This window comes from Xiphias gladius, chromosome 15 (assembly GCF_016859285.1).
Source record: "Xiphias gladius isolate SHS-SW01 ecotype Sanya breed wild chromosome 15, ASM1685928v1, whole genome shotgun sequence".
Lineage (NCBI taxonomy): Eukaryota > Metazoa > Chordata > Actinopteri > Istiophoriformes > Xiphiidae > Xiphias > Xiphias gladius.
Window position 1 is genome coordinate 1,130,511 of NC_053414.1, and position 13,794 is coordinate 1,144,304.

A 13,794-nucleotide genomic window follows, 5' to 3' on the forward strand; every position below is an offset into this window, starting at 1 on the left:
TATCCTTGAATCTTTGCCTTTTTTCGTCAGAGGAGATTAGTACTTTTCGGGGTTTAAAAATAAATAAAGACAAACATGACTCTGCAGTTGAACTGGTCACAATCTGGAGGCAAACACAACCAGTAACAGAACAAACCAAAAAAGCTCAGAAACCACTGGTGTGGACTATGACGCTCCTCACCTCCTCCTCTGGGTGGACCTCCTCCTCGAGGCGGCCTCCCTCTGCCTCCGTTGTCCCATCCCCGGCCGATCTCCTCCGAGCCGTCGAACCCCTCCTCCTGTCCACCGTACTCGTCAGGGTAACCTCGACCTCCGGGCCGGCCGGGGCCTCCTCCTCTGAACCTGAAACAGCGACAGAGTCCAGTTCAGATCCGTTCACACCGCTGAGAGTCTGCAGATTGTTGCTCCTCACATTCAGGCTCAGGTTCGATTCCAGAGTAAAGTGAAAACCGCCTGACCTGTCGTCTCTCCGTCCTCTAAACTCTCCTGCGCTGAACCTCTCGTCAGGGCCCCAGTTTCCGCCGTTCCCTCCTCCTCTGTGTCCTCCCGCCCTGTGGCCTCCTCCTCCCTGGTATCCTGGTCCAGGTCCTGGTCTCCAGCCCTCCTCTCCTCTGCCGTGAAAGTCCTGACCGCCGTCGAAGTCCTGCGGTACTCGTCGACCCTGTTGGTTGTCCCCCCAGTAAGACCCCGAGCCCTGGTCTGGTCCTCCGGGACCCTGTCGGTCAGGAGGGCCCATGTGGTGGTTGGGCGGCGGCCCCCGAGGGTCTCCTTAGATCAGAAGAGTGGGTGAGAATCAGGACTTAACTGCCAACCATAAAGAGTCCTGAGAACCAAGTATCTGACAGATTCATCGTCTTCTTAACTTATTCTTCAAATATCTCTTCATCTAAACCAGGAAACTTTTCTAACTTTACATTTTATTTTATTTAACTCAGTATTTATCTCAGTTCACACTGGTACTTTGAGCAGTTTTTCATATTTTTGCCACAAAAGGGTTAAAAAGACACTTAAATTTCCAAAACTAAGACACTAAAAGAATTAATTTGGTATTTGGCCCTAAATCCCGGGTATCATACTGGCACGGCAATAGTAAAAAATTTTAAAAAGCTAAAAAAATATTCCGCCCCAATGGGGCGAAACTAATGGAACCTGAAAAGCTCATCCTGAGGAGAACATGAATGTCTGAGCCAAATTTCATCACATCTAATAGTGGTTGAGACATTTCACTCAAAACCACGAATGTCAACTTCAAGTCTAAGGATCACCAGAGTCAGTAGGACTCATCCTTTCAGGACCATGAATGTCTGAACATAATAAGGTGACAATCCATCCAGTGGCTGTTTAGATATTTCAGTCTGGACCAGGGTGACTGTGCCACTGCCGACGCTGACATGGCTGAAACATTTTTGTTCATGTCCCCGTATGGTGACATGATGAACATGAGGTAGACAAGGAATGAAGCATGTACACAGCAAACGCAACAGGACCTAAAATGGAGCCCTGAGGTACACCACAGGATACAGCACCAGTAGAGGACGAAACATCATCAGTCAGAACTGAAACTGATCTAAATACTGATACTTTCAAGCCACGAGTTTATTTTCACTTCTCTTACCTTTGTTGTTGGGCCCCTGCTGCCCCATCCCATGCATCATAGGCCCTGAGTTCTGACCCTGTAAAGACCACATCAGTACTCAGCATCATATAGCAACTGCTAAGAGTTTAACATTTAAAGTCACTGCTGAAACTGATCCTGGACCAGTCAGACGTCACTCAGTTATCATCAGGACTCTGTTCTCAAACATTTTACACTAGCTGAATCTCATTTACAGGAACTCACCTGGTGCTGCATATATGGGGGCCCCTGCATGTTACCATGGGGTCCTTGCATGTTTCCTGGGGGGCCCTGCATGTTTCCTTGAGGCCCCTGCATGTTCCCATGTGGTCCTTGCATGTTCCCAGGGGGGCCCTGCATGTTACCTGGGGGGCCCTGCATGTTACCTGGAGGTCCATGCATCCCTCCTGGGGGCCCCTGCATGTTGCCCATCCCATAGTTGTTTGGCATGTTGCTGTGTGTCCTGGTTGGGGGCCCCATCATCCCACCCTGCATAGGACCCTGGGGGCCCATCATGTTCCCTTGAGGTGGCATCATACCCCCCTGAGGTGGAGGCCCCTGAGGATCCCTTGGACCCATTCCTCGTGGAGGAGGACCCATCATCCCACCAGGTGGCCCCTGCATCCCTCTGGGTCCAGGACCCATACTGTGAGGCCCTTGGGGGCCCATGTTTCTGGGAGGGCCAGGGTGTCTCTGCAAACCTTGGGGTCCTTGCATTTCTGGTGGTCCCATCATGCCCTGAGGGGGCCCCTGGTGAGACTGAGGTCCTGAGGGTGGCCCCATCTGTCCAGGGGGCATGAAAGGGGGCTGCATGCCTCCAGGGCCCATGGGGGGGCCCATGTTGTTGGGCATCTGCTGAGGAGGCATGTTTGGGGGAAAGCCTTGCTGTCCAGGAGGCATAGGACCCCCAGGACCTCCGGGGCCTCCAGGGCCAGAGAAGGGGGGCATAGGGCCCTGTCCCTGTGGGGGGCCCATGTTGCCATCTGTGCTGATCTGGTTCATTCGGTCCATCTTCATTTGCTGCACAAGACCAAAAACATCAGAGTTTAGTGTGTTTCTCTTTGATTAGAACTATAGTGTACTGGTGGTTGTTGGGGTCTTCTGGGGGGCTACAGGGGTACCTATGGTTGGACCTATTGTTGGACTGTTTCCTGGATGTTGGTAGGGGGCTTCCCTGAGCTTTTATATGGTTAGCAGGATGTAGTTTAGGTTGTCTGAGTGGTGACGGGCTCAGAGGCTGTTCAGGTTTGATGTCAGTGTGTTGGCAATGTTTGGGTTTCCAGTTGTAACCCTGGGATGTGCCTACACAGTTGCTAAGGTGTTTTACATGGTTTTCGAGGCGTTGGTATATGGTTTCTATGCCATTATACTTTTTAGGTTATTTAGACAAGCTGCGTTGTGTGGCACAGCGGCGTATTTTGTGCTACGGTAATTAAAGGAATTAAAAAACTCCTGATGAAAAACTACAGTGTTGTTAAAACCTGATTTTCACAATTTTATTTTAATGTTCAAAATAAAAAATTTCTTTTCACAGGAGCCTCTCACCTCCAGCAGCATGGGGTTGGTGTACTGCAGAGCTGCCATCTCCTGCTCAATCTCTGCCTGCGTTTTCTTCTTCACCTCCACTTTCTGCTCCACCTTCCGGTCTTTGGACAAATCTCCAGAGGGCGGCATCATGGGCACTTTATTCTCCGCCCAGGCCTGCAGAGAGGCGAAGGAGTTCACAGTCAACAGCACTCAGCACTGACGCAGTTTACACTGTTTCTACAGACCTGACATTATTGCAGCCTCAGGAAATTCTTGTTTGGTACGCAGGGACAAAAACAACCTAATCTAAGATAAGTTCATGTCTCATTGAAGACAGTAGGGACATCCATTGTTGTTACCGAATAGCTTCATGGTTTGAGGAATATGACCAGGTGTTGATCAGGTGCTCTGCTGCAGGTGTTTACCTGTTGAAACTGCGCTGGGATCGGTTTGGCGTACGGTACTTTCTTCTGAGGGACCTTCTTGGCATCTTTACCCATGACCTCGTCCATGCCCCAGTCCAGACCAGGGATAGACATCTCCACCTCAGGAGCCGCTTCTTTACCTGGAGACAACAGTTACACCTGAGTTACACCTAACGCTCCGCGAAACCCATCGAAGACCTAAAACATGAAGATGTTCACTACAATTTTCATACTTCAGTCAAGAGGTGCAAGTAGTTCATAAAAGATGGTATCATCTGCATAAAAACAGACACTGGAGTACTGGGTTCACTATTACATAAAGTATGTTATAGTTATAATGTAATTATATAACTATTTCTTGTAAAGTAAATATCAAGGTCTCTAATATTGATCTTTGTGGAACTTAATTTGAAAGCATCGGCAATAAATCTAATCTGTTTATTAAAAAAAAGAGACTAATTCTGTCAAAAAAAAATCTGGTAAAATGCTGATGATCAAATATTGTAAACGAGATTAAACACTTGACATTTATTACAACCAAATATTGGACCATCGTGTCAATATAAAATATTGGAGATTTGGGGGACTAAAGTTGTAATTTAGAGAAAAAGTCACAATAACGTGAGAAAAAAGTCATGTTATGTAAAGCTTATTTTAATACTCTGTCAAGTAAACAGAAATTAAACTTTATTCTCATTATACAATGACTTCTCCTCCTAAACTTCTCATAATAGTATGACCTCTCGTAAAAGTCTGACTTCATTCTTGAAATACTTTTTTTCCCCTCAAAATTTCAACTTTATTCTCATTAAATTACATCTTTTTCCTCGAACAGTGGCCCTAAACTCTGTTGTAATTTATAACACTGAAGACATTAAAATGAAAGAAAACACTTAAAGGATCTGCAGACAGGCAAATTTCCCTTTACTGCTCATCTGTAATTTTTCTAAACAGAGTTAAAAAATCTTCATTACAAATAATAAAGTTAACCCAGAACAAATCAAACCACAAATATAAATGAACGACAATCACAGACACACAAACAGCAATCTGCCAAGAATCTAAGTGTAAAAAGTTAAAGTACGTCTTCAGAGAAGTTCTTTAAAGTGTCTGACAATTATTTTTATTTACTTTTTAAACTATCTTGCGTAAATATATAAAATGGGTAAAAACTGTGACTGAGGCAGAGCCGTGAATCTCAACCTCAACCTAAAAACTTCCAGGACTTAATGAACTCTGCAGACTCTCCCTGTCTGAGTTCCAGGATATTCCAGGATTTTCAAGGGTTAAACTTACTGCTCTGCTCCTGCTCCATGGCTGCCTTCAGCTGCTCTGGGATCCCCATGCCGGGGATGGAGGCCACGCTGTTCGGCTCCAAGTCGTCTGAAACACAACGGCACAAAGATCAGCTGTAAATAAGTGAAGTCACAAACATTTGTGTTTCTTTTTTTTGTCCTCTGTGGCTCACCATACTCCACGCCGTCCTCTGACATCCCTGGCAGCAGGTTCAGGTTGTAACGGTCTCTCATCTTATCACCCGGGCGATTCCTTGTCCAGAATTTACTGAATAATAAGAACAAGGATAAAATAAATCAATAAATAAACAAATAAATAAAACATTTTACATCCAGAAACCGACTTGTTTGTTTTTGTGGTTCAAGAGACGTTCAGCGGTTCTCGCTCCATGTGTTGTGTGGTCAGTGTTTTGTACGGTGCTACAAACAGCCACCAGAACTGACATTATATACTGCGTGGTGATCTATGGGTGAAGATAAAATCATATGTATGTATATATAAATAGTAAATATACATATAAATACACATATGCATTGATATAAAATTGGGTGGACAAAATAATAGAGACCCCTCTCTAAATGAATGGGGAGAGAAAACTGCACTTTCACCGGTCACCATGAGATTAAAGCTGCATGTGTAGAATCACCAGTCAAATGTGATTAAAAACTGCTTAAAAAGTTTGGTGACTTTGCCCCAAAATAAAGTTTAAAACTCTTTTTTCCCCCACAGGTTGTACTTCAACTACACGTGCAAGGTTTGGCTTGTGTCGGGGCAACAACACGATTGGCTGGATATGTTTCCTGTTGGGCTGTTATAAAGCAGAAGATCGGCTTCTGGGGAGGAAGAGGCGGGATCTGTGTCATACAACCACCACCTCTGGCGTTACACACTTTTCTATTCAAGATGTTTGAAGTGGTTGACTCGTGTCTTATAACGTCTCTGATCAGACTGACTCGGTTTTAGCCAGGTGTTCCTAAACTGACAAGTGATACTCATTAACACACTAAGCTAAATTCACATCATGCGTGCTGTGTAAATGCTCCACGTGTCATATAAATCTTACACATTATATGTTGGTAAATGCTGTGTACATGTTGTGTACATACCTGGTGTGGTCGTTGGAGCCGGAGCACAGGATGTGACCCAGTGGGTGCCAGGCCAGACTCCAGATCATCCCCTCATGAGCCATCTCCATCCCTCCAACCTCCTTCTCCACCCTGACGCAGACGACAACAGTAAACACCTTAGCCAGGTAATCCAGTAACTGAGCAGAGACCTGCACTACGAAGCGGGATCTGCGGTTAGCGAGGTAGCTTCAGGTTTAACCCTGGGTTAAAAGTATATCCCATGGGGGTCGGACAAAATAACAGAAACAGCCCACAGTCCTACACAGTCCAGACTCATAACAGTTCATACTGATGATGTGTTTCATTATATTTCAACCTGAGCCTCGTTACCAGTGGGTCAGTTATTAGTAACGGCGACAGCTGACCGTGGGTCAGTTCCAGGTCTGTCCCTACAGGTTTATTATTATTACCCAGCGTGCCAGAAGAGCAGAGAACCATCAGAACCTCCGCTGGCAAACAGACCCTCGTGGACGGGATGCCAGGCCACAGCTGAGGACACAAAACCAGTCAGAAATAAAACAGCAGCTCAGTTTACAGCCACATCACCTTTCTTATTCTCTCTCAGGGTTCAGACTGTTTAGGTCACCTGAAGGTGAACTCGTTCACACTCTCAGGAAAACTTTTGACATTTTCTGTAATTTTATTCAACAAGCTCAGACACTTCTGCTGATTTCGGGTAAACGAGAGGGACTGCGATAATTCTTCATTATATTGTTGGACTGCTAAAGAAAATCATGTTCCCGGACATTTCAGTCTCATTTAACAGTGTAGAGCATTTACACACTGACGTGTTCAGACTGAATGTGAAACACATTTTATTTTATACATACAATTGTAGGCAAAGACGGTGGAGGTGAACACTGACCCAAACAGTTGTGAACTGAGAGGCTTTGGAGCAATTTGAGTGAAAATCAACTTGAGTGAAAAATTGGTGCTCATCTCGAGGCTTTTTATAAAACTTTACATTATATTTTGATCCATTTTGTTTTCCGAGACTTTTCCAGGACTAAAAGATTACACTAAATAATTCCAGGTGAGTCCTGAACTTTGATGTATGTATGTGTTTGTTTTCTACCTGTGTACAGGTAGCTCTGCTCGGACTCACCTGTGGCCTCCTTCTTGTGTCCTCTGAACACCTGCAGCTCCTCCTTCAGGTTTCTGATGTCAAACAGTTTACACAGGTGGTCACGTGACGCCGTCAGCAGCCAGTTACCATTCAGGTTCCACTTCACCTCCATCACCGTGTTCTTATGGGCATGACTGAAGACAGAGAGACAGAGAGAGAGAGGATCACTTCTGAAATCCAGACCTAAAAATCAATCAATCAATCAATTTAAAGAGAACCATTAAAAAAATGGCGTTTTAGTTGCTCTCGGCTCTTTAGTTGCCCCCCCACACACAATGTCAAAGCCCCTGGTGGGAAAACAGCAGCACCCATAATGTGATGCAGGTGGGACAGACTACCTGTGGCCACGCTGCTGTTTGATTGGCTGTCAGTTGTCAGAGGTTCGTTTTTCTTTTAAAGACGAGCAGCCGTGTCTCAATGAACAACATGGATTATCTTCTACGGCACAAACGTGAAAGTCCGTCTTTAAAAGAAGAACTGGAGATTAGACTCCTCAGTGCCACCAGCCGCAGGATAATGTTATACACCAAACCTCTGGTAAAAATAATCAGATGTAACGTGGAGTTGTTCTCCAGGAAAACACGGCTGACTGCTGGTTTGTCAAAGAAGGGGGGGGGGGTACCTGGTCCGGTACAGGTTTCAGGATCTCAGCATCTTTCTGAGAGGATTACCAAACATGAAAGCAGCAGGAGTCTCTAGACAAGGCGGTAAAACTGGACTCTGCAGAGCAAGCGCAGCTACCAGACAGACAGCACATTCAAACTGAGCTGAGAACGGGTATGTGCTCAGTCAGACTCTCACCCGGCGCGTAACTGGCGCGTGTCAGTGTGTCTAGTTTCCTGATGGACTTACAGTGTAGCCAGACTCTGTCCAGTCTTTGGGTCCCAGAACTTGATTGGCTGTTGGCTGTCTTTACTGCCGGAGACCACCAGACCTTTAGTGGGATGCCAGTCGACACACTTCACATCAGCACCATGACCTACACAAACACACACACAGAAAATATCATGGGCGGGTAGTTAAATAACCTGCATGAACTGAACAAGATGTAGCTGAATAACAATCAGAAGGTTAAGTCACTTCATTCATTAAAATGAGGGAAAACGTTGAAGATGAAAAGAACGTAGCTTTTTCTTCTTATGAGTAAAACTGAAAACATCACGAGACGTTTTTACTCCATAAAAAAAACAATTAATCAGTTAATAGAGGAAGTAACTGTCGGATTAACTGACCATGATGATGACAATCATTACTCGCAGCCCTATGTATTCGTTTTTTTAGTCATATGTCCCTCCTGGGCCTCTGTAGAAATGACCAGCAGCTCATTTCTGGTCAAACATAGCTCCTTAATTAGTGTCATTGAAAGAACCCAGTCATCTTTGGACACGTCTGTCTGCCTGTCTGTCTGCTGTATATCTACACGAACAGAAGAAAAGCTACAGGGTGTGTGTTCGTGCTGGGAGCTGTGTTGAACATTATCTCCTACAGTCTAATGCTTCCTGTTTTCATGCTGGGCGTCTGTTTAAATCTTCTGGTTAAAACCAGGTCTCATCATTTGTGTCACAAATGAAGATAAATAAAAAAATGTTCTATACTATAACCTCTTAAATGTTTGGTCTTAAACCTCCTTTAAGAAGCGTCATCGCTGTTAGTGTCGGTTGTTAGTTCCTGTTTTGTCTGAAACCAGTCATGTATGACATCAGTGCGAGCTGTGGTCAGACAGATTCGGTTTCTAATGGGCCAGTCATCGGAGGTTTTTGCTGAGCTTTTTCACCGAGGCCGAAAGGTTTTGTACCTCGGAGGATCCTCTCCTCGTGGCAGCGCAGAAAGTCCCAGATCCGAACCGTGCCGTCGTCTGAGCAGGTGGCGAATTTATTATCTGTCGGAGAGAAACTGGAGAAGACAAGAAAGTCAACGCGGAGACAGAAACATCTGGACTAAACGAATGGAAATCTGAACAATTCGGTCCAAACAGGGAAACCTCACCAGACAGTGACCTGAACACAGCGAGAACCTCTGACTCTGTTGTCGACTAATCGGAAAAGACTAAGATATCCTGCAGACTGGATCTGACACGGGAGAAACTTGTCCAGACTTTCATTTGCAACTGTTACATTACAACTTTAGCTGGTTGTGAAAACTCCAAGTAAAAGATTTCAAACGTCTGACGTGTCTGTCATAGAAAAGCTCAGCCTGAAACATAATAGTTACAAGCACATGTATGAGACATGTGCTTTCACTCCACTCTCAGCAGTGAAGCTGTTCACAGCCTCTGATTTATTCAGTGTCGCAGAGGTGGCGGTTCACCAGGTAACTGAGACCGATCTGTGTGTCTCTGTGTCTATGTCCATTCATTCACGACAGAGCGGTGGATCACAGTGGAGAGGTCTGGGTCAGATCTGCCTTAACAGACTTAAAAGAGCACGTAATTTAATGCTTCCCCATCCCGTCGTTTAAAGACCGAAACTTCTGATGGAAAAGCAGCGCAGGTCAACAGGCGACGTTCAGAAGCGATCACAGCTTCGCAGACTCCAGTGCGACTTCTTCAAATGTGTTGCTTTGTCCGACCAACAGCTGAAAACCCAGAGATTCAGTTTTCTGTTGAACATGACTTGTTTGGTTGATAAACTAATCAATCGATTATTTTTGAACTCTATTTCTGACAGTAAGAAAAGATAAAATAGATCAAATGTCAATGTTGAAATTGAAACTTTATTCATTCTAATTTGAGACAAAGTAAAGTAGACACCAGCTCTACTCTGGTCTCTACTTATAGATCATATTATACTGACATTGCTGTATATTCTATTGTCCTATAGGTGCTATTTTACACCTGTTCAGATCATCACGTTCTCTGAGCTGCAGCAGAAGAAATGTCTGGATCCATCTAAATGTCTCCACCTGCTGGATCTTCACCGTATCAACGTGGTGACTAAACACATCAGCTGCTCACACACACACAGACACAGTGAAATACGTCATCTGCAAACTCTGAAACCTACAGACTCTGCATCTGTCACCACCAACAGCTTCAGTTTAGCACTTTCAGCTTTTAAACATTATTTATTCCCGCAACACCAAAATCCACAACTTGATCAATTATGGATTATACGCAGGACGTTTAATTACAAACTGAAGAAAAAAAACAAGTCGTAAAAGTCACGCCTAATTACAACCACTTGAAACAACCAGTGAGGCAGCAGAAAGTGTTAGAAAACAACCCGTGACTCTTTTTATAGACCATTTCCTCTAAAACGGCAGGGACACATCAAGTCAACGTTGTATTTGTCTAATGTCTCCGGTGTGAGGGGAAGACGAGGGGGAGCAAGAAGAAAGGTCGGACCCGTGGCCGTTTATGGCGCCGCTAACACAACCCTTTCAGATAAGGCTCTGGAAGTAAACGTCTCATTCATTTCCCCTGAGAGACAACATTCACTACGTGGACGCCCTGTTCACATGCTTTTGGTTTCTTAGTTCTCCTGAGGTGAAATCTTAATGCCGCGGCACTCGGTTTAAACAGCAGCGCTGTTCCAGCTCCATGTCAACAGTTTGTCTCTCTCCTGTTCCGACATGACACAAAGCAGATCCATAAAGAAATGGTTTTCCCGTTTTGCTCTGGGTGAACGGGACTGGTCTGCACAGAACCCCGACCTCTACCCGTGCGACACCGTCTGCGAGTCAGACCTCATCGCCAGCATCGGTGTTGGACCTCACTGACAGTCTGGTGTGTGAATGGGAGCTGTCCACGTACTTTTGGCCACGTGTGTTGAGGACAGAGCAGCAACAGGAGAAATGTTTGATAAAAGGAGGTATAGTACAGTTCCGAGGAACTCGTCTGTTCTTTTCATGCCACCTTATGCTGCTAGTCCCCACCTTCTCCGAGGGAAACGGGCTTTTTACTGCACTACCTTTATTTTCTAAAGCTGAAGATTAGAGCTACAACTATCAGTCAATCCACAAAATATGAATCAACAACTGCTTTGACGATCAAACAATCGTTTATCATTTTTTAAGCAACAACGATGAACATTTCCAGCTTCTCAGGCGTGAGGATGAACTGAACCGACAAAACCGGACATCTGAAGTCGTCAACACGGTCTGTGGTGAATTGTAACTGTAAGACCAGACCATGACCACCGGTGTATCAAGTAAATAATCCACAGATTAATTGATAATGGAAATAATTAGCTGCAGCCCTACTAAAGTTACTCGTTACTTCCCAGATTAATACTTTGGCACTTTTACTTAAGAAACCTCTTGAATTCCGGGCTTTAAACTGTAATGGAGTATTTTTGCAGTGTGGTACAACTACTTTTACTGAAGTAAAACACTCCACACTAAACACTTCCTCAGCCACTGGATAATGAGTCTGGTACTGACAGTGAAACTTCTTTACTTTGTGAAATCAGAAAATGTTTTACTATAAATCCTTTATTAGTTTAACCGAATAAGTAAAACACCTTAAACTTCTCAGTGTTAACTTGCATCTAAAACACAAGTAGCTGTAGAAAAAGATTATAATAAAATAGTCCAAAAATAAGTAAATGTTATTCTATCCACGGATGAAGACCATGGTATGAGGCTGAAAGTGCTGGAAGAGCTTGTAAGTGAGCCATGAACTGAGATAAAAACTCCGATTTAAATCAGGAGATAATGGGAAAAAAATAAACAAAGCACTCAGGGACCGAGGCTCAGGAATCAGCTCTATATGGGCCAGGTTGTGCCTTTAGTTTGGTTCTCATGTTAAAATGTAAGTTAAGCTGCGTTTAGACCGACTTCAGCCCTGTGAGATAAACCGCAGCCTTCTCTCTCAGTTAAACCTGGCTCCGAGTGTCCAGTCAAACCACATATCTCCAAACTGACGGCTGAGGTCAGCCTTAAATTAACCCGGGGATGGTTAATGTGAGAGAGAGAGTCCACTGGAGCCTGGAAAGGGTTTAAGATAACCCGAGGACCGGGACTGATCCTCAGGCATTACACGAGCCTGTGATCCTTAAACTAAAACACTGAGACTTGAGATAGGTGCTTTTCATCCGACACTGCTCATCACTAAGCTGCTGCTGAGGGTGGAGATGTTTAGTTCTGTGTCTGACTGATTTTTTCACAAACCCAGACACTCAACACGTCCTACACACTGTCCAGAACCAGGTACATCTCCGACCTGCTGAGCTCACACACACACAGGAGCTCATATTCAGGTCCGCATCGGGGGCCACCTTCACTTCCTGGGTTTATATTCACAACCAAAGTGACCTAAACTAGAACAAAGCCACAACTGAGTTCACAATCAAACACGCCGTTTCAACTGGCCTCTAACTCGAGTTTATTTTAAATCTGCTAGATTATATTGTTCCACTTGAACAATTAATCTGATTTGATGTTATTTAGTCATTGTACCATTTTATTAAGCTGTCATGTTTTTTGGTTTATGCGTTTTATAATTACACTATGGTCAGACAAATGGTGCAAACGTTATTTTCCTTCAGTGACAATGAAGAAGTTCAGTGAAACCAACGCTGGAATAGAATCTGATGCCAGGAAAAAAAAAAAAAAAAAGCTGCATATTCTCCTCTCAGTTTTCATCCTTCAAACAAAATCAGTTTTTTAGGAGCAACTGTCACAGAACGTAAGAGCACAGAGGCTGAACCGACTATTTTATCACTGCAGTATGTGGAGAAGCACAAAAACAAATGTCGATCAAGTTCAGTCTGAGGGAATAGAAATAATGACACGGTCAAATCAAAGGATCTTAAGTTCTGGGACCTGTTCATCTGCCAGTGTTGCTGTTGTCAGCCGTCTGCACTGACTGAACCGAGAGGCGTTCAGGGGCAGTCGGAGGAACAGTCCCCCGCTGACAGACAATCAATCATCAGTTGAGTCTCTCTGGGTTTAGGACACAGTAGAGTAGCAGCGTGCACAGCTCCAGATCATGAACGATCTATCAGTCACAGACAGAACCACAGCAGACGGAAGAACAAGAAGAAGATATGAATGTGTGAGCGCCGCTTCTCTGTTTGTCTGGACTCTGAAACTGAGTCGGACATTTCTCGCTGTTTTCTGACGGTTTATACATTAAACAAATAATTGATTGGAAACATAAGTAGCAGAATAATCAATAATGAAAATAAACACTAGTCGCAGGCATAATTAATGAACACATGAAGCCTGCAGAGGGAGCTCATCTTCAGAGCTGCAGGTTCGGCTCATCACTATGTGGTTGCGGTTTGGAAAAAACATTTTCCAGGACTTTTCCATGACTGAAAGGCTGCATTAAAGAAATCCCGGTTTAAGGCATCCTGGTGGACTAGTGGTCTAAAGGACTGGCTTTATAATGACAACCTGCCCAATCTGAGTCCAGGTAGGGACAATAATTTACTGTCACTTCTCTGCTGTCTGATAAAAATGAATACAGATGTCCAAAAAAATAGTTCCAGGTTTTCCAGGATGTTTGTTTTGGTGCAGGTTTTAAGTGACCTGACCCTTTAATTGGAAGCAGGCTTAGGCGCTGAGCCACAGTTGGACTGACACTGACGTTGGGAAACCTATGGGCAGATAAAGAGACAGTGGGCACCCGAGCGCACACACCCCGCTAGAGCCGCGTGGTTCGTCTTTGCTTTGAGACATTCTGCAGGTCAAAGCGCAGCTGAACTTCGGGTTTGTGTTCACGCTGCTGTTAAA

General features: G+C 44.5%; 1 protein-coding gene across 1 annotated transcript in view; it reads right to left on the reverse strand.

Annotated features, from left to right (window-relative positions):
• The window catches only part of wdr33 (WD repeat domain 33), a 29,300-nt gene that overhangs the window by 1,497 nt on the left and 14,009 nt on the right, over positions 1-13,794 (reverse strand). Inside the window, exons 7-19 of the mRNA XM_040147264.1 lie at positions 8,912-9,009; positions 7,969-8,095; positions 7,096-7,250; positions 6,401-6,479; positions 5,970-6,080; positions 5,036-5,130; positions 4,864-4,950; positions 3,568-3,707; positions 3,161-3,316; positions 1,841-2,635; positions 1,616-1,673; positions 459-768; positions 182-342 (exon numbers count right to left, since the gene is read on the reverse strand). Coding sequence (XP_040003198.1) covers positions 182-342; positions 459-768; positions 1,616-1,673; positions 1,841-2,635; positions 3,161-3,316; positions 3,568-3,707; positions 4,864-4,950; positions 5,036-5,130; positions 5,970-6,080; positions 6,401-6,479; positions 7,096-7,250; positions 7,969-8,095; positions 8,912-9,009 — 2,372 coding nt within the window. The remainder of the gene's footprint in view (positions 1-181; positions 343-458; positions 769-1,615; positions 1,674-1,840; positions 2,636-3,160; positions 3,317-3,567; positions 3,708-4,863; positions 4,951-5,035; positions 5,131-5,969; positions 6,081-6,400; positions 6,480-7,095; positions 7,251-7,968; positions 8,096-8,911; positions 9,010-13,794) is intronic.